Here is a 23,706-nt window from a genome sequence, read left to right as displayed (position 1 = left end):
CTCCTTCAGTCGTGCAGCCACGCAAACACTGGCGGAGCTGCTGTGCGTCTCTCTGCTGTGGGTAAAACACTGAACAGCTGCCTGGGTTCTGCGTAAAACCATTAAAGTCAATCGGACTGTGAAATATAGAAAGAGAGAGGCAAGGCAAGAGGAAACGCCAGGACAGAGAGGATGGAGACCAAACTCTGGGCTGCCCTTTGTGCGCTCCTGCTCATTAACTTTGGATCAGCTGAACATGGTAGGTAGCAGGTTATATCTGGTCTGGATTTTTAACTTTATGCCACTTTGATTAAAGCAATACACTTTGAATTTGTGCTGGAAATGTAAACATAGTATTTGTAAGTCTCACCTTTGGACACGTGCTGCTTGAGGGCAGCTTCTCTCACTGTGTCAAGCTGTAAATTGTCAAAACAGAGTTTAAAGTAAGAAGTCTGTGTGTGTGTGTGTGTGTGTGTGTGTGTGTGTGTGTGTGTGTGTGTGTGTGTGTGTGTGTGTGTGTGTGTGTGTGTGTGTGTGTGTTTAGACAGGAGGACATTTCAGTTCCTCCTGTGTGTTTCCTTTCAACCCTACTTGAGATCAGAGGTGGATAAACTCCACTTTGACTCCCCGCTTCACTTTCATTCAGAGCAGCTTTATTAAAAATTTCCTCTCCTTTTTGTTTAAATAACCCCACAGTTTATCTCTAACCCAATTTCCTGCCTCCTGCCTTCTTCCGCTTTCTGCCTGCATCACATTTGCACACCTCTCACACATCCTGTATTTCACTCCTAAGCCACCTTCTGCTTTCTACTCTACCTGGTCCACACACTTCCTCCTCTCTTCCTCCATTCTCTTTCTTTCCTTCTTTCTTTCTTCCTCCATCAGCACATCTCACATAAAAGGAAAATGAGACTATTGACATTTGAAAAGATTTTATTGGGCTGAACCATCCCATCAGCTCCTTCAGCTGAAATTTCGAATGAATAGAAAACAGCACTGCTCCACTGGAGAATATTTATTGGCGGTAAATGAGCAGGGAAGTACATTGTGATAAATGACACCTCTAATTATGTGTAGCAGCACGCTGTCATTTTACTGGGCTCCTGCTAATTGGCTTTCCTCTGCAGTACACTATGTAGACTTTATGAAGAGATTTAAAGCAGTGCAGTGGTAGCAGGTTCGGTTTTTATGGTGGCCAGACGTCACATAGAGTGTGTAGGAAGGAAGCGGAGAAAATGCAGTTTAATAAAAATCCCCTCAAGTTTTCTTAGTACAGAACATGTTACATGGCCAAGGGCTTTTTTGTTCTACTTCTTGACTCATCTGGCCTCCAGTGTATTCAATGAATCACGTTCTTTTGGTCTTGCAGAAAGACAAGTTGTCTTGTATAGAATAAGAAAATTAATTAAACCTAGACATAGCCATTAGGTAATACACACTGTTTAAGAGAATGAGTTAAAACTTATTTGATTTACTTCTATTGTTATAGTATACGATCAGAAAAAGCAAAAATAATGGTTAGATTCAGGTACAGTATTGGTATAGAAAGACACAGATTTAACGGTTACTCTGCAGAGTTTAAGAGACTATGGCTAAATTAAGACTTGACTGATTTACTTATAATTTTATACTGTGGTAGAGCATCATATGGAGCAGAAATGTACTAAAAATGATGATATGCTCGATGTGTCTTGGTTACATTTAGGTATACAGTACTGGCGTAGAAAGTGGTAGCTTTAATTGTTTCCCTGTAGAAAAAAGCCTTTGTTGCTCATTTTGGCAAAAATGAACAAATAAAATCCATTTTATGCCTTATTTGATTACAAAACATTTTAAGACCTACATGTTAGAGCCTTCAATTGTGAGAAATTCTTTGAAAAACAAACTAAATTATGTGTTAGGGACTTTTTTGTGTGGACAGAAGACAAAGGATTTTGTTTACTGTCACGTGTAATAAGTGATGCTTCTTCCTGGTATTGTTTCACCCCTGCGTCAGTAATGTCATTTTAAATAACGTGACTAACTAACCGCCAAGCAAACACAACATTAGACATTTTTGGAAAAAGCAGGTAAGACAATATGCACAGTTTCAGGGTTTTTTGGTGTGTTTTTTTTTTTTTTTTTAGCTTTTTCAGTTGTACTTAACAGGGAAATCGCCTTAAAAATGATCCGTTGTATTGACTATCAGCAGAAAAACATGCTGCGATTCTAGTGGAGCGGTTAGCTGGGTTTCTATCACTGTTAGGCTCCTCCAGCTTTGAGTTTTGAAGCAGCAGACATCTGCTCGCAGAGAAACGGTTGGCTGTTCCTTCTGGCTGGCAGGGTCAAGAAGTGAGCAAAAGCTATTTCCCCAGGTACGTGCTGCATTGGCCTGAAAGATTGTGAGTAGAACCCTGTAATATCTGGAGAGAGCGGTGTGCAATAGTGGAAACAGTGACTCTCTTTATGAATCTGCTCTGCACACACACACACACACACACACACACACACACACACACACACACACACACACACACACACACACACAGAAACACACATGTATACAAACACAGACAGAGCCGACCACTCCAGCATTTGACACAAGCCGCTCTAATAGAGCTAAAGTGAGGGAACAAGGCGGGTATTGTGCAGCCGAGCACCTCTGTCTATTTATGAGTGAGTCTGTTTTGGTATCAGTTAGAGTTCAAACAGGTCTCTCTCTTTCTCTCTTTCCTTTTCTATGTCTCTCGCCCTCATGCTGTGGGCTGATGAGTTGTGTGAGTGATTATGGAGGTAATGAAAGGCATCAGGGCAGTGTGTTACAGGACGGTAATGACTTTACATTACATTAGTGCTCTGGTTTTCATCAAAGGGAAGAAGGTAGAGGCAGAAATGGAGATTTGTACAGTAGCGCGAAGGACATGGAGACAGAAGGGGGGAGGAGAGAAGCAGCGAGAGAGATTGAAGGTCTTCATTAAAATGATATTACTTCAAAGACTTAAAATGACTTTTGTCTCATGTGGGCTCCAGTTGCATAAAGTAAGAGTCGGTCCTTATCCATTTTATCTTGTACTTTGCATTAATGTGACTGTGTAATCTGTCCACTGGTTTCCAGCCCTCAAAGAAGACACATAAATAAAATAAATTAGATCAGTGTGAGTGGGGATGTCAAGATTAACAAACACACAATAAGAAACAAGAGAATGTTTCTGCTATGTTTATTTCATTCATTTTTTAAACTGACTATTGACATTTCAGGCCACTAACAACATTTTAGCAATCCTTCAGGGTAAAAAAAAACGTTTTAAAGTTTTTAATTATAATCTTTTAAACATTTTACTGTTATTTTACAAATGTTACTTGTTTTATTAAATTACTGATGATATCTAGTAAAATCACAGTAAAAATGTATTAATTTACATGTTAGCCATAGGAAAACAGGGACAAAACTGCAAATGTGTCCAAAAATATTTACCTAAAAATATATATTATTTTAAATGGTTTTTTTTTGTTTTTTGTTTTTTTACAAAGTTTGACCTTAAAATTACAGTATTTTTAAAATAATGTATGTATACACATTTTATATACTGAAAAATGGTTGCTGATTTTTTTAACTCTTATTTTTCAAATTAAACTACACAAAATATTTAGCAAAATCACAGAAGTACACATTTCCATGTTGACTATAAAAAACTGCATCAAAAATTTGTATTTTTACAAATAATAATTAATTGTTTTCCAATGTGTGCCCATAAAATTACATTTCTCTGTATTGTATTCACTAAATAAAATATCGTTATTCTACAGGTATTTGTTGCTTTTGCTTTTGTCACTATTTTTTTAACATATTATTTCTGACATCCTTATTTCTGCCACATTTTCACAGCTTTTAAAAAAATTTTGTTTGTTTTTTACAGCGTAGAAAGGGACATAAGATTTCAGTTGAATTAAGCACACCTCAGAGGGTCATGAGTAGCCTTACTTTGCTTCACATTTGAGGGTCATATGCCTAAATGGTTGGAAATGTGCCTCCTGATGCAAAAAGAAAATCTGGATTTGCAAAGCAGCTATATGGCATGCTATCTTCTTACCGAACACTTTAGCATGACACTGATACCCTGTTTGCTCCAGTGAAGACTGATCGATACTGGGCAGGCTGCTCTACTAAAGTGCTGCAATGCTTTGCTGGAAAAAAGTCTTCATGGACAGATAGCTCTTCTTGGATAAATAATATATACAGTGCTGTGCAAAACTTTTAAGCTCTTTATATCCATTAAACAATACCATAAGGAGAGACTTTGATTGGTCCGAACCCAAACATACAGCCAGTCAGAGTCAGCTCTGCTCAGAAATGGGATATGTGACATTGCTGGTTTCATCACTCCGTTAAAGTGATGTTAAAGTTAAAGTCATTCTATCACTGACGCATAGGACACTTTAACGTTAGTGTTCCTTACAGCTTAATTCACCTCATAGGTGAAGACAGTTATTGTACTAGCATTAGATTCGATGGAAAAAGTTTGCTCAGTCAGATCAATGAAAAGAAGTGCATGTGTGAAAGGGCCTGTATGCACTGATCAGGCACAGCATTAAAACCACTGATGGAAGAATCAATCATCTGGTTAAAGTGTAATGTTCTGCTGGGAAACCTTGGGTGGTATTTTGACTTGTTCCACCTACCTGAACATTTCTGTAAGTGAAACACACCACCTAATGGCAAGGTGACTTCCCAAGCAAGACAATGCACCCCAACACACCTCAACAATGACTCAGGAATAGGTCCAGGAACACGAACAAAAGCTCAGATGGTTAACCAGAACTCCGAACTCCCAAGATCCCAATCTCATGGGATGCACTGAGCAAACTCTGTTGCATAGAAGCCCCACCTTTCAAGGACCCAAAGGACACTACAGGACATCCCCAGAGTTCCCATGTTTATGCTCCATAAACTGTTTTGGCAGCACAATGGGGACCTACAAAATATAAAGCAGCTGATTTTAATGTTGTGGCTGATCACTGTAGAACTATTTGCAGCAACAAGAGGAATGAGGAGTTGCTGCAGCAGATGGTGTGGCCCCCACACAGCTCCAATCTTAACTCTGTCTGGGATTACAATCAACAGAAGAACCGTGGCAAGTCCTCCAAGATGCTCAACGACCTTCCTGCCAACTATCAAAAACCGTGTGCAAGTCTACTGAGCAAAGCTGCTGCTGTTTTGACTAAAGGTTAATGAATGGTAATGCCATTAATGAATGCAAAAAAGCTTTTTATGGTATTACTTTTGAAGGCATCCTCACTTTGCTTTTGGTGCCTGGATGTTTGCACAGGCCTGTTTGCGCACACATCTTTCAGTTTTAATAATGATTGTTTGAATAAACACCTTGGCCTGCGCTGACTGTGAGTCATTCAGATGGTTTTGGATTGTGCATCGCGCCGGTTGCCTCATGTTTGCTCGGAATAATGAGCAAATGAGTTGTTAACGAGTGTTCTTACCTCATCAGATGGCGACCATGCTACTGCCTCTCCTACTTCGAAAAGTCCACTTGGAGCAGAGTCTGTGGTCCCAGTTGCAAAATCTCTGCCTGATTCTGGCTCCAGCCCAACCAGTCATGCACCAAACAGCTCTGAGACAAACACAAGTTCCAGTGGCAACAGCAAAGTGAGCAACAACACAACTACAGAGCCCATCTCTGTGACATCTGAATCAAGGAAAGACAATGGTAACTATACAACTCCACATTCCCCCTCTTGTGTGTAAGGAATAATAATGACAATACAGGCAAACTGAATGTTTTGCTGTCTTTGTGATGTGCAAACACACAAAAGAAAGGTGATGGGATGTTGTGGTCATTGTTTCTGCCTGTTTGAAGTTTGCCAGCACGGAAGTTTTGTCACACTTCAGAGGAATTTATTAGGAAGCCCGGCAGCAGGTGGCTCAGAGTTTAGGAGCTATATTTAACAAAGTCTTTATCGTCATTTTCCACGTCCAGAAGTGGGCTGCAGAGCTCGTGACAGGGTTAAAGAGTTGACAGCAAAGACAACACAGGCAGGAACAGAGAACTCAGTCTAGACTTCAAGAAAACAGAGCACAGAGAAGGAAAGAAGTCTACATACGCATTAGAGATGGTGTTAAGATGCTGTGGAAGTAAAGAAGAAAAAAAGAAGAAGCAATGAGTGACTAAACTAAGGTGTAATCTGTTAAGAGAGCAATAAAAAACACACTTGGAGAACAGTTAGATTCAGATATAGCAGGAGAGAAGTGATTAAATGCTGTGCGACTTTTCACAAGGAGGTGAGAAAGGTAGAAGCGAAAAACTCCTCCCTCACAAACTCACTCTTTTTCACACACACTCTCACATTCACAGGCCGGGCACCTTTTCAGATCATTTATCTTTGTGGAAAAACTCAACCGTTTGCAAGAGTCAGTGTCTCTGTAGCATTTAGGCCAACAGATAACTGCGGTTATATTTGTCCAGGCTTAGTTGCATTTGACCTTTAGTCTTCTGCGTCCACCCTGGTACAATGGAGGGAATGGTAAATGGATTTTCATTTGCTCATAGGATTGTAAAATGTACATTTAATCATCAGGTAAGGCTTTAGTTACATAAGCACGCTCATAATAGCAGCGCTGATATTCTGATGTTTAGCAGGTATAAAAATAGTTTTAATATCTTCATTAGCTTTGTTCAGAGAGTTAGCATTTTACAAATTAGCACTAAGAACACAGCTCAGTGGAGGTTGACGGGAATTGCATTAGATTAGCAGGTATCTGGTCTTAAATCAATGGACAAAATCAGATTTTGAAGGGATGATGGTGCTACATGAGCAGTTTAACCGATCATCAAAGTAACTGCGTTTCATCCTCAGGGGAACATGAATCTCTCTACTGAATTTAATTCCAGGGTTACCAAGACTTGGAATCAGGAATGAGTTGCTAAAGTTGTTAGAATATAAATTCTGGGAACCATGAATGTCTAAACTATGACTGTGACGATGCTCATTCAGGTCATTGCCGTAAACAAACAACTGGAACTGGACTCGAAAGGTCTTGAACAAACTCAAGAAGCTCTATTTAGCATTTAGTACTTAGATATGAATGTTTTCACAAAATTTTATGCCAATCCATCTGAAAGTAGTTGAATTATTTCAGTTTGATACAAAGCAGTGCAAAGAATCTAAAGAAACGTCTTATTCCAGAGAGTCAAATGATTTGCCAGTCGGTGCTAATGGCTGCCCTCCCTGGTTCTGTCAGAGGTGGGGTTTTGTCTTTCCCAGTAAAGTGGAGGTTTTTTGTTCCTCCCCACTATCACCAAGTGCTTGCTCAAAAGGAATCCAGAGGGAACTTTGGATTTATTGGGGGTTCTTTGTTTAAAATTTATAAGGTCTTCATGCTACTGTGTGAAGTGCTATGAGGTGACATATGTTGTGAATTAGTGCAATGTAAGAAAAATAGAAATGAACTGAAAATCTTAATTTGGGTATAATATGTAATTGCAGTTTTTTCTGACAGATACTGGGATTTGATTAACACTAGAATTTTTTTTAGGTCAATCTTCAGTCCAATATTAGCTGTGTAATTGATTTAAAACATGTAATGCAGCATTATAATAAGAGCAGCCATGAAAAACATGACTGTCACACAAGTACAACAGCATGAATTTGCATAACCACTGACACGACAGTTAAAACTCTGGGTCAGACAAACTGCAAAATGTATGAAATATGTCAGATGTCAGTGGAACAATAGTGAATACACTAGAAATACTTTATTTGATTGTTACAGCAGAAAGAGTACAGTTCCCACCACCATAAATATATATAAATAGGCAGAAATGTGCAGTAAATAAAATAAACAAAAAGAAAAATATAAAATGCTAAATATCCTATGAAAAGAATGTTCATATGTGAATGAATGAACTACATAGGTTACATAAATGGGAGGAAACTGTTCCTGAACGCTTCAATCTGTCTGGACTAAATTAAACTGGCTCACAGCATTAGACTCGTTATCTAATAACCCACCTTTTTCTTGCGTGTAAGTTTGTATGTTATTCACTTTAATTTTCTTAATTGTTCATGTAATTTGTAAGAGTATATAACATAATTGTTAAATTCTTAACCCTAACATTTAAGCTGGTCAGATTACATTACACATTATGATATATAATACTGCAGGGTTTTAACCATATCATTAGATTTAGAAAGGTAAATTTATATCTCATATAATTTTGTAGGGTTTTAATTGTAATATTTAAATTACTGTAATAATTCACACAATCTATATAATAATGTAGGGTCTTTACTATAATATTTGAACTCCTTAATTTGCAACACAAATCTTATTTCTATCATAGAAAGCACATCGATTTAATAGCTGTTGTCTTCAGTGTTCTATATAGATGTTAACTGACTTGTATATCCTAAATTGCAGCCTTTGTGATTTGCTAATTGCATTGTTTTCAAATGCAATGTGAAATCAGTTTATTGTTCAGTCCTAGTTTCCAGTCTAGTGTCCCAGTTACTGGTATCCAAACAACACAAAGTCAGCTGTCTTGTCAGAACTCACATTTGAAATGTATGAATTAGTTCTCTAAAAATGTTTTTTTTTTTTTGCAATCACTGTTTAAGGAAATAAGATTATTTATATTTGGGTGAACTGGACCTTTAATTCCTCACATGCTTCAGCCATGCACTTCATATTATGCACTTGCGATATTTTAATCACGACTTCCTCTTTCCTGCAGCTACCGAGGTCTCTTTCCCAGTGGATGGAGAAAAGAATGAAACCCAAAGAAATCAGCCCCCATCACTGCCTTCAGCTCCTCCCACTGAGAACCCCATCACTCACATCCCAACTTCCCCTGCTGATACCAGCACCACGCATCACACTTCCTCTGCAGACGTCACTGCAACACCTTCGCCAGATCACAACAACACACACAACAACACATCGCACCATTCTGAGCCTCCACTCTCTGACTCCACTACACAATCACATCAGCCCTCTCCAACCACAACACCCTCCGTCACTTCTTCCCCAACATCTGAGCCACCGAAGCCACAAACTTCCCCCAGTAGTACTACTACTACCACCACCACCCAGTCCACTTCAGCATCCAGCACCAGCTCCTCCCATGTGGCCACCACTACTGCACACACGTCACAATCCTCCAGCATGGCCCACCCAAAGACAACTAGCTCCCCGCCGAGCAGCCCCTCCGCCAGAACTCACTCCGACAACCCATCCCAGCTGAACATGGGGGGCGACGGTAAGTGCACAATACCTTCTGTGCTGCTGTATGAATTCGTTCTGGACTATTCACTGCCTGGATATTGACAGAGCCAGAAGTGAATTGGCGTCACAACAAAGGCGACACTGTTCTTTGTTTTGCAGCACAAGCCAGTCCTTGCTTCTCCACAAACAGACACGCACACACCCTCCCCGCTTACATCTTCTACTAGCACTGTCACCACCAAGCACTCCACAATCATGGGTTTGTTTGAGAAAAGGGACAGAGGCGGTCATGGGACTTCGGCCTCGAGATTTCTGTTTTTCTTTCTTTCGTCTGTCTTCCTGTCCTTCTGTCTGTCTTGACCAGCTTTCTTGACTACTGTTAAAATACAAAATTCTCTCTGCTTGTCTCAGTCTTGTGTGGTTTTATTAAGCGCTTGGCACATGGCCTCTTTCCATTAGCCAGAGGAACAGGGAGCTTTCACTGCTCTGTGGTTGTTGTTACTTTTCTACCAGACGGTATAAAAACAGCTAAGTTTACAAAAACAGTCTTCCATAGCAACATCTATGTCCAGAAATACGCAGCCAAGAACACAGATGCAAATCCCTGCTGCATTGAAATATACAAACAGTAAAGCAGTAACATCGAAAGGTCAAGATGCTTTTAGGGATTGCGTGCTGCGCTACTTGAATAGACTGTTTAAAGTGCTTAAATTCAGTTCTAAGACATTAGAACTTGTTCAGCAGTGACCTTAAGTACTGCACAGGCAACTTAAACATCACCATCCTGTTTGACATTTCTGTCCTGAGCTGCATGATGAACACTCAACATGCTGCTTTAGCATCTATATTTAGCTCGTCACAACTTTAAACAGCCACTTAAGAAGCTGTGGTTCTGCTTTTTGCACCATGTTGAGTCAAAGTGAAATCCATCCTGATCTGACCTAAGAGAAGAAAGGCCCTGCTGACGTGTCTGCTGTGTTTCTGTTCCAGCGAAAAAGGACTCGCCTGCCTTGGACCCCCTCCTGGCCGGGCTGGTGTCGGCCTTCATCATCACTGCAGTCATCATCACCCTGCTCCTCTTCCTCAAGCTGCGCCGAAGAGACAACAGACCAGAGTTCCGCAGGCTGCAGGATCTACCAATGGTGAGGAAATCAGTGGCACCCAGTCAACATTTTGAGTCATGAAAATAAAATATACTATTAGAACCAATGCTTCTGTAGTCCAAACATCTTCCTCAAGTTAGACCTGGGAGTTGACGGTCTTAGCACTGCAGTCTTCTGGAGAGACACCTCAGATGTTGTACCTGGAATATGCTGGAGCCATTATCCCAGTTTTGAGGGTTATAGCCCCTGATGATCAAGTACCACTGGGACTACCTTGGCCTTGACCTTCCCCATATGTTCTAGATGTTCCTTCAGCCTCTGGTACTTCTCAGTCTTCTCATACTCCTTGTTCCTGATGTTATTGGCAGCTGGGATTCCAACAACTATCCCAACTGCCCTCTTCTGCTCCTTGTCCACCACCACTATGTCGCCACTTGGTTATGCCGTTCACTGTATACTGTCCCAGCTTGTATCCTGCTACAACGTGCAAGGCTGTTCGGGTCCTGCCTGCTGTTGTAGATCCCAGCTCCTATGATCTGGTACTAGGCCCTGTTCCTGTGTTACCGGAGCAAGACAAGTGAATATCATTGAAAAATGCCAACTAATTACCAAGTGGTGTCGTATTGTCAGAAAATTAAGCACTAATAACAAAATTACTTCAAACTCGGCACCGCACTTCCTTGGGTCCCTGGTGATTCACCCGGCAGGTTTGAAAAAGATTACGAGTTATGTCAAAAAACATACAGACATACAGAGATTCCTTCATTTATTAGCTAGATGTCACCGATTATGGTTATATAGTAACCACAACAATTTTAAACTCTAAATATTGAAATCATTTTACTTAGGTATATACAGTTTTGTTTTCTCGCAGCAACTCAGATGACAATATTGATATCACTCTCGTATCACGGTTAGCTTAGCTTAGCACAAATACTCGCTAAAAAAACTAAACTTTGGTTTGTTGAATGCATAAAACAGACATGATACAGCTTGTCAATTATGGAGGTTTTGAGACATTGTGTCATGGATATGGACAGAGACAGGGTAAGTGTTTTGCTAGATGTTTCAAGTTCTTATGCAATGCTAAGTTAAACTATCTGCTGACTATGGCTTCATATTTACCCTAGAGATGAAAGAGTAGTATTAATTTTAGATCTCATAACACTTGACAAGAAAGTGATTCTATTTTACCTCTGCAGGATGATATGATGGAAGACACACCCTTGTCCATGTACAACTACTGATGGAGGCACAACAGAGCTTTTGGCACCCAGATACCCTCCTCCAATCCAGACTCAGGCCGCTGTTGTTGTCGCACCTGGTCTCTCTTCCTTAATCGGCAGCAAACAGAAAGAACTCTGGGTAGGTGTGAGCACATTTCTGGATTGCTTTCATTTATCCAGATCATTGCCAGGTAGAGATGGACGCGACTGAAACTGCAGTGGACAATGAAGACACCACCCTTGATGGGTCCCTTTGGAAAATGTCTATTTTGGTGCAATTATAAATTAGGCCTCCGCTCAGTACTGTACACCTCCTAGTGTTCAGCCCATCTTTTGAGGTTGTTGGGGTGTATAAAGTATTTTGATTTCCCTAAAGACAAAAAGTGTAAAGCCGGAGGCAGCATCATCCATTGTAACTATCTCTGTAATGGTTCACACGCGACAGATTGATCCTGTCCTGCCAGACTCTCACCTGGTAACACTGGTCTGATTTCCCTTCATCAGGTAAAGTCTGGCAGAAATAAAGGCGACTGAGAGGCAAGAGAAAAGAAATTAATAAAACAGCCTGATTATAGTGTTAACAAGGTTGCACTTTACTTTTTCAGGACATGGGGGGGGACAAAATATTTTTGTGTATGAGAAAAATTAAGTTTTGTGTGTGTGCATTCGTAGGTGAGTGTGCATGTGTGAGAGTCTGTTAAGAGGGTATGTATGATGTTTTAGTGGCATGGTGGAGAATATTTAAAGTTTTCTTTCTGTGTTGTAGGTCCTGCTGCCTTTAGGCATGATTTTGATATGTGCTGTGTGTTTTCTTTTTCTTTCCTGCAGTCTTAAATCCAGGAGAGAGTGCCTTACACAGTATAGGAACAGCTCTTATTGTATACTCCATTGAAATTCCAGATAAACTAACTTCCAGATTTGCCAGTCATTCCCAGTACTTTGTGCGATTCCCATGTCAACACACTTTCAGGGCTGGTAGCTGCTCTGACTTGCCTGTGTTTGAAGTTTTGCCTCCAGCATGTTCACCATGAGGCACTCCTTCACACACTGACAGCTGCAAACCGTTGGTCAATGGCCTTTTTACACAATGTTAGCATTGTCCTGTGCGTTGTAAATACTACTGATGATTGCATCATGCAAAAAAAACAAAAACAAAGACTTTACGAAACTCCTCATCTCTAGCTGCTGCAGCGTTCACCCGTCACAAACATATTGAAATGTTCCATGGACTGACACCTTATCTCCAGTAAGCACGCTCACAAATGTTCCTTTGGTTATACTCCGCATCGGCCTCGCTGTATACTTGCTATGAAAATGTGTAGGAAAATATGAGTGGAAGTGTGACATATACAGGACAACAGATTCACCCATAATGATGCAAAACACATGCAGTTCCTTTTTATTTAGCATACAGCTTATCTACTGATGCAAAGTGGAAGCTGATTTGAATCAAGCTTATGAATTTCAGCAGTGGGTTTGTTTGAACGTGAGGTGTGGGCGTCCTCCCCCAGGAAATTTTAAACATCAAACACTTGACTCCCTGCATTCTGGTGAATATGTATGCATCAATTTGTGCCTTTTCTGCATCAGTTTATGGTGAAAATATCCTTATCCAATGCACTCCCCCTGAAATTTACACGTCTGGTTTGCCAAAACAGTGTTTGCTGTTTAGTAGTTGTGCCACAAGCAGCTACAGATAAAAGAAAAATGAAATAAAATCATCAAGAGTAATGTGATGCGCCATCAGAACAGATCCGGAGCTATTTGGCACAGATTCTATGCATGTATAAGACAATATATCACTGTTCCAAGATTTGTTCTCCTTCAAGTGTTTAATGTTTATTTGGTGTCCTGTGGTGGTTGCTGTCCAAAATCTCCTACAGTTCTTCTATTGGATCGAGATTTGGTGACTGTGAAGGCCATAATAATTTTGTACTCAGTGTTAAAATGTGTGTAAGTCCTGTATTGTCCATTTCTCGATGTGTTAAAATAATGCTGAATGAGGCCTTGCTGCCTGATGTGGATTATGGACTGTTGGTGATTTATGATTAAAGGTATTTTGGAACCACCTTCTGCATATTTTCTCTTATTTCCATTTAGATCTCTGTTGTAAACAACTTTCGACTTCAGTGAGAACAAAAACCCAATCAGAAACACAACACTGATCCACTGAGGCCACAACAGAAAAATCCTCCTTGCTTGTAACACAGACTTTTATTGTTGGAGTCAAAACACAAAACAATTCTTTTACAGATCTTCAGTGAATGAATCAATGCGCTGCTTTGCTGCAGCACCACTGCACAATACTTGGCAAATGCCATAAAATGGCAGTAAAAAGGTCTGATTCATCAGTCATTATGTGGCCACATGACAAATAGATGAGCCTTTCCTTCATTAAACATCTCTCCAACCACAACATTAACAGTTTCAGAAGGATTGTGTGCAAGAAGAGGTTTGTGAAAATGTTATGTTCTGCTCTGTGTCATTTATTGTTTTCTAGAGGGTCTTTTATTGTTCAGTATGGACCAGTGAGACAATCCCTCTCGTTACATGAGCTGAACAATGTGTGTGGTCAAATTCACCACCTAAGCCTCCATATATGCACCCCTCTGAGCAGCTACCCCGCCTGTTAGCTGTGCACTGTGGTCTGGGATCCTTGATGGGGGGTGTCTGGAAGCTGAAATATTTAGCAGCTTCACACCTCACCTGGCACTGTGAGATTCATGTCAGACATGACGGCATAAAGGGACCCTCGACTGTCTCAGCTGCGATCTGTGTACATGAAGATCGCAGTGGAGGTGGCGGGGCATTGGCGCCTTGATAACAGTAATAGCTTTTGATTCCTCTTTGCCGTCACTTCTGCTGCATTACCAGGAATCAAAACCCCATCCTTCATCAGATTCCTGCTGGACCGAAGAGTGCATTATGGCAGGATGAAAACCCCATTAAATATCCATTACTCTGCCACACTGATGAATGAACAGTAACTTTTGACACAGTGCCAGCCATGATCACTGGAACTTTAAAGACCCGCCCCAGTGAAAATCCAATTTTTAACGTTACTAACATTTCTATATGGTGTTTTCTTTATATACTAGAAGACACATGAATGCCACTGAAACTGCAGTGTGGCGACAACAGTCTCAAAAATACCTATTCAGACAGTTTCACAAACCAAACATAACCAACCGGAGGACTCATCCCCATGAACTTGCAGGGTAGGTCATTCTGCATCATTGCTCTTTCTGGTTCGAGCATGTATGACTGAATTACAACGTCGCCACTTAATGTGTAGCATAGAGCCATTTCACAGTGGTTTAGCAGAGTTCTGGTTGAGCTGGTGTGCTCGAGTTGCAGCGAGAGATAGGGAATTCATAGAACTACAAAATCATTGTAGGTTCAGGAAGGGATCATTTTCATGAGGAAAAACTTCTATATACATCTAATTTTGATACACGGAGATGAGTTTGTCAGGGTTAAATCATTGACAGGGGAAAAGAGAAAGTTGTAAAACTACTTAAGTTTGAGTTCTTAGTTTGCAAACCAGTGCTGTGCTCCACAAAGCAAAGTGTCGAGTTGTGTCTCTCTATGGATCTCACTTTAGCTCTGGGCAAAGATTAAAGTCCTGCCCACATCAAACCTTTATCTAACCCCAACAATCTGCAATCATAACAGACCTAAACACAACTATTTTTAATCTCATCCCGTCTAAAGCCGAACCTTGTGGTTAAGCGGGTCGAGCGTTGTCCTTAACTCTGCTAAGACCCATAATTTATTGTCAGTAGAGTGCAACATGAGAGCAGAGGGTGTGGCAACAATTAAAACATTATATTCTTTGGATGGATTACACTTAGAAATAATGCACTTTACAAAAGCGCTTTTTTTTTTTTATTTTAATTTTTTTGCTGGCACCAACATGAAACAAGCTGGTTTTTTTGAATGAGAAGCTCTTACAAAGAACTCTTTAAACAGCTGCCTCACTCCACAGTTTGTTCCCAGCAACCTATCGGTCCGTACATGTGGAGACAGTTACAGTATCTAAAGAGAATCTGTGGGGACTTTACCGTCCTTAACTGTAGCAGATAGGCAGACGGGAAAACAATGCTTTGAAGAACAGCATTTGAAACAAACTGACATGAATGAGTCAGCTTTTGCTAAATATTCAGGTGATTTGTTTAAGCACAACATGTTAGCAAGTGTTTGAGTGTGTGTCATTTAAAAAAAAAAACCTCTGCCTGTCCTGAGTTCAACTCTTCTAGTTCTTTCACAAATAAGTTTAAAAATAGCATTTAAGAATTTCTCACATTAACAGAAAGTTTTCCCAAAAAGATATGAACTATGTCGAGCAGGTCTGTTAAGCAACAATAATAACACTAAGTAGGATGATTTAATTACTTGTTGTTATATGTATGCTGTGCCAAGTCTGCTGCTTGCCATCCTTTGTTTTCTTTCCCCTCCTCGTGGGACCAAAAAGGAAATAAGCCATATGGCTGTTTGTGTTATCTTGACTGTTCCTATTTTTAAAATGTTGAGGTTCAAAACAGAGCTGTATGTCTGAACTGTACTGGCAAAATGAAGGCAGTTTCAAATTATTCATATGTCTCAGGTAGTGCAATAGGGTAGTGAGAAGAAATGTCTTTGTTAAATCTCCCCTTCATCAAGAATAACAGTATAAAAGTTCAGAGGTCATTAAGACTTATGTCAGATCCCAAGTCTGGGTTCACATCGTCATCAAGAAGATCACCACCATCCTCATCATCGTCATCATCCTCCAGATCTGATCCTGGACCAGCAAAGTGGCTCCGTCTAGACTGAATGCTCAGACGTACTCGTGGCTTCTGATGAAGAGCTAGCAGACATTCAGAGAGCAGAGAAGGAGCAGTTCATTTTTGTGTTCGAGTGCTTCTTTACTGAGCCACCACGTGGGATTAGGTTGGAAAACATTTAAATGTTTTCCCATAAAAAACTGTGTACCAGTTTGAGCTAGTGTGCATGTGTGTGTGTGTTTGTGGATAAAGTCGTCAAATTATCCCAGTTTCACGAGCCCAAATCACTCTGGGAAACATTTAGAGCAGAGATTGTAATCTCTTCCGGGAACATCAACGTTCTGTTACTGTAAGTCTCAGGGGTGAGTAGCGTATGAGCTCACGCTGAAATACACACACAGACTACCAAATTTCCCAAGAAACGACCAGCTTCGCAGAGACCGTTGGAGGAAATGAGAGCTTTAGTGGTTTATGTGCAGATGGAGGAACGGAGTCAGACCACAAACCTGCTCACAGTGACGCTGTACACTGCAGATTGGATTCCTCACTTACACTGTATTTCTAATATTGGCTTTTTCTTTAAATTTGGGTCTTTTGAATTTTTGCAACTTTTTTCTGCCTTCATAAAACTTGCGAAATAAAGATGGGTGATAAATGAAAGGAAAAAGAGACATACATTGTCTTAGAAAGGTGTTGGGTGAACAAAACGGCTTCATTGTGCCTTGGCAGTAATGCGAAAAGTCTCTGAATCTCTATTGGAGGTAAATTCACCAAACAAATAATCCATCACTTGGGTCTTGACTATAGTGTTAAAGAGCGATGAAATGTTGGTCCGAAATCTCACATAGCTGTGCAACTGGGTTGAGATCTGTAACTGTGAAGGTCACAACATATGAATCACATAATTTTCATCAAATCATTCAGTGACCTCTCATGCCCCATGGATGGAGGCATCGTTATTCTGGAGGAGACCCCTCCTAACAGGTGGAAATGTTTTATTACAGGATAAAGGCGATCACTTAGAACAACTTTGTATTGATTTGCAGCACTCATACCTTCCTAAAAGGACAAGTGGACCCTAAATGCGTCAACAAAATGCCCCGTAAAGCATAACAGAGCCACTGGATCCCGTCACTGTAGCGGCAAAGGATTCAGATTTTACTGTATTGAGTGGAATAGTCTGACATTTTCACTTACACTTCTTCGCTTTCTTGTCAAGCGTTAGATAAGAAAATCAATAATAAAAAAACAAGGCTATGGCTAGGTGGAGGTTAGCTTAGCACAAAGACTGCAAACAGGGGGACACTGCTAGCCTGGCCGTGTGTAATGCAAACAAAACATGGCTTATAACATGTTATAGCTCTTGCATTTAATCCACACAAAAAAAAAAACTAAATGCAAAAATGACTAGTTGTGATTTTGTGTACATGCGGGACTATTTTTTTGTCCAGATGCATTGACTTCCTAGAGGTTGCCCAGCAACAAGCAACGACAGATACTGGAGCGGTATTAATTTTCTCATCTACCACAAGCCAAAAAAACACATAAGCATATTTTCCAAAATGTCAGTCTATTCCTTTAATTAACTGTATGCTGAGAAGGCAAACACAGTGTAGTTGTGACTCAGGTGTATTGGGGGTGAATCAGAGTGAAAGCTGAGCCAGATGTGTGGGGGATAAATGGGAGGGCGAAATGCATGTCCCATCTTGCTGAAACTGTCATTAGACTGTGCCCATCTGGTGCGGCGCGTAACGTTGTTCTGTTGGTTGGAGTGCGTGATCCAGTTATCAAACACTGTGCATGTAGGTAACCAGAAGGCTTGTGAAAGTGACGCAGTGACAACATGTGGTATTGATGACTCACCACGCTTAATCTTCGGGTGAACTGAGTAATCGTGCTTGGGTGCATTTTTCCATTCAGAAAACATGAAGTCTTACCAGGATCTTTTTCATCCAGCCATGACAGATCATCCGAGCTGACCTCGGCCAGGCTTGGAGTCGGGCTAAAGTCTTCTGAGTCAGACTCTGGCTCTTCAACTCTGACAACTCTGCTGTGGCTGTGAGGGAGTGGGAGCGGTGAGGCCCCTGAATCAAAAAACAAAAAACATGCTTCTAGACTGATCAGGCAGTGGATGGTGGAGCCAGACTAGAAGAGATACTTACCCGATGTGTGAGCTGACAGCAAAGATGTAGGTTCTCGGATGACGAGCTTCCTGACCTCATCCTTCAGCTCTGACACTGTTGTCCTGATGTAAGAGAATAAATATGTAATCCACTCAAAGACAAGACACAAACCCCAGACACACAAAACACGCACATGCTCACCTGATCTGTTGGACCTCTTGTTGTGTGTGGGAATACTGAGCGAGCGTCTTTGTCAGATCAGTGCTGTGAGCTCTGTAGCTGTCAGTCAGCTCCTCCAGCGTCTGAACAAAGCACACAAAGGAAAGGTGAAGTATCTGTGAGAATACAAACCACAAGCTCCAGAAGCAAACACAACCTGTTTCCATAAAATGTGCGTGTGCACCTTGCAGCTGCGCTCGTACTGCCTCCTGGTCTCTCTGGCCTCGGCCTGCTGGAGGAAAGCGTCCTCCTCCTGCCTCCCTGCCAAGAAGAACAAGAAAGAGCCGACGTTATGAACAAGATTGTGCTTGTCTTTCCTTTGCAGGGCAGCAGTGGGTCGGGACATGTGCAGTCCCGCTGAATCAATGAAAGGGCACGGTGTTTGTGTGAGTGCACATAACTCACTTAGCCTTGTTTTCAGTTGGTCCAACTCTCTCCGCAGGTGTTCCAGCTCCTCTCGGCGGAGCTTAGAGCTGAAACTGAGGAATAAACGACTGACATGTTGTCATAACGCTGTCTTGACATCTCTCCCCAAAATGAAAGTGACACCAAAACAAGCATTGAAAACTCTTTTTAAATTCTATGTGAGGTGTAAACACATTCATATCAATCTTGGCCTGGACCTGTCATCAGTTTACTCTGCAGTTAAACCCCCGCCACCTCCACCTGCTCCACCCCTGATTCACCTCTCCTCCAGGTTGCCTAGCGACGTGGCTCGGGTGATGTGTCCCCGCAGACTGCTCAGCTCACGCCCAACCTCTCTCCTCCACTGCTCCATCCTCCTCTCTGCTCCCGGACTCTGTCCCCTCCTCGATTCCTCCCTCTCCATCTCCCTCTCCCTCAGCTCCTCACGCAGCCTGTGAACTTCCTCTAGATAAGAAGAGAGATTAGTCTAAGTAGGGAATTTTACCTACTTTTGGCAGCCTTGTGGACAAAATCGGAATAATTTATTAGTGCCACTAATTATGAATGAATCCCCTCTAGATGAGTGGATTTGGCTGTTTCAGACAGCACAGGGGTGGATAGTGAGTAGAGAAGGCAGGGGAGATCAAATTCTAGCTATCTCTGAACTTAAGACAAGGGCGAGGCAGCATTTCTATGCATCAAACATATTTATAGTTATCTAAATCACTGTAGATCAAGTAAGGAATAATCAATAGAAATAAATGACGCTGTGAGATATTAAATAAATGCTGCTTGGTCGCTCTCGTCCCCTGCACGTGGAGCTGTAAGTGCTGATGGTTCACAAAATTGAGACCATATTTTCCTGTAAATCCACTTGCTTCCTGTTGCCGCAAGTATTCAGCTACTGGTTCCATTTTCCTACATCCCTCCTGAGACAAGCGAAGTGAAACTGATGGTATGCAGTGGAAGTGAATCAAACTGTATTTAATGCAAACTAAAAATTAAAGCATTTTCCCCACATTCAGCCATAAGGCAAAGCCCATCTGTGCCACTTAAAACAGATTAAATTCTACCTTATATGCATGTAAAAGAAAGTAGAGGCTGAAATAGCCTGCCACAGAACTTCATTTGTTGTGATTACACTACTCAACACATTCACAGTGTATATTTACACAATGAACAGAACTTAAACCACAGAAAAGCTCCTTTAAAATGTTTTTAATTACAGCGAGGAAAGAAGGTAAAATAGCTAAAACCTGATTTTGCAAACAGTCAAAGGCTAGTACGGAAAGTGTATTTTTTTTACATCTAAACCAAAATATTAAAATTGATGTTTAAAAAAAATTGGAAAAACTAATGTAGATGTCAGCAATTCATTCAAATGAGATTATCCAACTTTGTCCTAATGCTTTTGTGTGTGCTGCCTTTTGGGGTGTACAGCACTGCAGTTATGTCCTTTTTAATTTTCTCCCTAACTTATCAAACACAGATAAACAAACAGAAGGAGACAAATTCCATGACTCTCGTACAACCATTGATCTGAAGGATAAGCTGAAGGTGAGGCTTCTGTGAACATGAATGACTTTTGCCAGGTCAGAAATTTCAAATGAAAGGGCTCGACATGATTCTTTGGACTGAAACTGGATCTGACGACCAGATTCACTTGTTTGCCAGACTTGGCTGTGGCACTGAATAATATATCATGGAAGCAACATACATACTGTATGTGTCAAGAACTGTGTGGTGATTATTTATTTATCAATAAAACGCACCACTTTAAACAAACTAACTCTGGTCATTGTTTAGTTTTCACTTGTTAACTCAGTTTGGGTGTGACCACATTAAACAGAATTTAGTCAGATAAGAGTTCTTTTCTTCTAGTCAACAATAACTTGAGTCAGATGTCGCTGTGTTTAGAAGAAGATAATGTGACCCAGAATAAACCGAGGAGAATCACTCGTGGTGAAGCAGTCGGTTACCTTGTAGAGTCTGAATGTGACATCGTTGAGATTGTCTCTCCCTTTCCATGTCGTGGAGTTTCTGGGTGAGGGACTCAATTGCCTGAAAAGACAATGGGAAAACGTTTTTGAAATTTATTGTCCCTGTTTGAGTTTAACATTAAGAAATTACAATATGCAAGATGCTAAGCAAACAATTATCTGCTATACAACAAAATAGTGAAACAGTGGAATCTTTAGCAGAGAATGAAGTCGCATACTAGAAAAACAAAAGTGTCGTCCAATTTCCACTCGGTGCCCCAAGAATTAATTAAGTACTTTAAAAATTAAGTATTTTGTTTATGTTATAGGGGCTGCATGGTGACTCACAGAACTGTTGCCTCACAGCTAGAAGATCCCTGGTTTGTGTCTCTGCCTGAGATCTGTGTGGAGTTTGCATGTTCTCCCTGTGCAGTGTGGGTTCTCACTAGGTTCTCCAGCTTCCTCCCACAGTCCACAAACATGCTGAGGTTAATTTCTAAATTGTCCATAGGTCTGAATGTGAGTGTACTTGTTTGTCTCTCTGTGTAGCCCTGTGATAGACCTGTCCAAGTGTCCCCTACCTTCACCCTAAGTCAGCTGGGATAGGCTCCAGCAACCCCAATGACAATTAAGCGGTGAATAGATAATGGATGGATTTATGTTATGTACAATCATTTCATTTCAGCCCAGTGTAAGAAACATAAGAGTTTTTGTTTGTGACATGCTCATACAATATGTGCAGTGAAATTCAAATCACTAATGATGTTTTAAGACTTTCTTCTGCTATTTGCAGTTCGTATGTACAGTAGTCACCCTGATTCATTCACTGGTCTGCTCCAAACCACCGGACCGTGGAAAAAGACACACATGGAGCAGAACAAAAACAAGCAGAGGGAAAGAGAGGGGAAGTAAATTTAAGACCCATTTATTGTATTTTACAACGCTAGCGTGAGCCCATGGTTGCGGCTACACATTTTTTTATTTGCTCTCATGTACGAAACCTCTCTTGTTGTAAAACAAAGGGAGGGAAGAAGGGAGGTTTGGCCAATGTGTCAATTTGCTGTGGTCTATGCTGATGCTCTAGTGTTGTCTTGCAGTTTTGAATGTTGCACAAGGAACCGTTACACTAGATGAATACATGTGTGTTGTCACTGACAAACAAACACACACCTGGCTCTGTATCTGGAGTTGTGACTGGATGGAAGCGATTTCTGACCACTGAACACTAGGACTGAGAGAAGGGGAAGGCTGTCGATGGAGAGGGGCTCGAGGGGGAAGAGCAGGAGGGTCCAGATCTGAATCACGAATCCTTTCCCTCGCTGGAAACAGATCTGGAGAAAAAGAGACATGTGTGGAGGTTCATTTATAAAAGGAGTAAATCACATCAAATGACTTCAAACAAGTGAGAAACTCATTATTTTGTATAGTTGAAAAGAAAGGAAGGTAATTTCTACTATTAGTCATATCCAGAAACCTAAAATAGTTCACCCACCTTCTGCTCCTTTGCAGAATTTCCCAGGTGACGCTAGCCTCTCCTGTGGACACATAAAAATACAGTCTAATTCAAAGGGTATTCCCCAAGTCTGACTGTCAGTGCACTGCTTTAATATGAATCACCATAGAGCATTACTGCCATCTACAGATGACTACAAAAAATGACTATTTACAGCTGACCACAAGACAAAAGCGAAGTCTCTTTATGTTGCACACTCTCAGCACTGATGCAACGCAAAAATGCTTTTATGTGCACTTAAGTAACATTTCTGCCATTCACTGCAAGGCTAATGAACAAGAAGGATATTTAGATCAACTTACCCTCATTTTTGCAACGCTGCCATCTGCTACTGACAGAATGGTGCTCAGCTGATTGTCCCAGTTCATGTCGCAGTTGAACTAAAAAGTCAAGTGAAGTTGACAAATGCACCAACCATCACAACCACTTCCCTAATTCTTGCAAAAGCGTCTTGCAAGACAACGTTGTGCAGCCTGACTGCATCAAAAACCCGCCGTAGGATGGTGATGCAGTAACTTTAGACGTAGTTTGCGGCTGCTCGATGAGGTAACAGCTGAGGTACGATGTCTGACACTTTGAGGGAGGTTAAATTACAGCAGGCCTGTGCATTTGCATCTTTTAGTGACGGTTATCAGCTGCTACACAGGTAAACATCGCTGCTGTCGGAGGTGCCAGAACATGCGATAATCCAATTGGATTGTTCAGCCTGTCCGCGGAGGAGTAGATACTGATTTGAAATGCAGGCAGTGCTGAACCTTCCTGCTCCACCGACGGTTTATGCTAACAAAGTCACAGCAAACTGCGCAACAAGCACACACTCAGGCACAGCAAGTGTTAAACAGACCACGTTGGCGTAACGTTAACCTGAGCTAATGTCTGCTAGCAGCAGTTTTACGACGTTTCTAACTCTCTGGCTTCATGACGTTTGTGTTTAAGTTGGCCAAAAAAAACATATTTGTCGCCTCTAAAACTCTGAACGATACCTGCTTTTGAAAATAACCTAAACAATGTCGCTGAGGAATATATATATATTATAATTATTAATTAAATAAATACAAATATCTCTGCTAGCTGGCTAACCAAGCTACTCACAGAAAACAGCACGATTCCACTTTTAAATCCAGGAGCCCATAACAACGACGTGATTACGTATGACGTACGCACGGGGGGGCTTCTGGG

At 41.0% G+C, this 23,706-nt stretch overlaps 2 protein-coding genes across 3 annotated transcripts; one reads left to right on the top strand and one right to left on the bottom strand.

Moving 5' to 3' along the window:
* Nucleotides 1-13,591, top strand: LOC111564982 (uncharacterized). Its single transcript, XM_023264896.3, has 5 exons — nucleotides 1-238; nucleotides 5,460-5,678; nucleotides 8,703-9,227; nucleotides 10,184-10,335; nucleotides 11,499-13,591. The coding sequence occupies exons 1-5, from the start codon at nucleotides 172-174 to the stop codon at nucleotides 11,541-11,543; spliced, it is 1,008 nt and encodes a 335-aa protein (XP_023120664.1). The 5' UTR covers nucleotides 1-171; the 3' UTR covers nucleotides 11,544-13,591.
* A 125-nt stretch (nucleotides 13,592-13,716) lies between these two features.
* On the bottom strand, nucleotides 13,717-23,649 carry LOC111564981 (trichohyalin). Of its 2 annotated transcripts, none has more exons than XM_055017396.1 (11): nucleotides 22,830-23,649; nucleotides 22,507-22,549; nucleotides 22,185-22,345; nucleotides 21,015-21,096; nucleotides 19,317-19,500; nucleotides 19,036-19,124; nucleotides 18,815-18,891; nucleotides 18,613-18,713; nucleotides 18,451-18,533; nucleotides 18,226-18,372; nucleotides 13,717-16,371 (listed from the first exon to the last, which is right to left on the bottom strand). In XM_055017396.1, the coding sequence occupies exons 1-11, from the start codon at nucleotides 22,893-22,895 to the stop codon at nucleotides 16,202-16,204; spliced, it is 1,203 nt and encodes a 400-aa protein (XP_054873371.1). In that variant the 5' UTR covers nucleotides 22,896-23,649; the 3' UTR covers nucleotides 13,717-16,201. The 2 variants fall into 2 exon arrangements, with proteins under 2 accessions (XP_054873371.1, XP_023120661.1); XM_023264893.3 differs by having other exon boundaries at nucleotides 19,036-19,109.
* Nucleotides 23,650-23,706: the final 57 nt, after the last annotated feature.

Source organism: Amphiprion ocellaris, chromosome 2 (assembly GCF_022539595.1).
Source record: "Amphiprion ocellaris isolate individual 3 ecotype Okinawa chromosome 2, ASM2253959v1, whole genome shotgun sequence".
Taxonomy (NCBI): domain Eukaryota; kingdom Metazoa; phylum Chordata; class Actinopteri; family Pomacentridae; genus Amphiprion; species Amphiprion ocellaris.
This window is presented reverse-complemented; position numbering and strand designations above follow the sequence as displayed.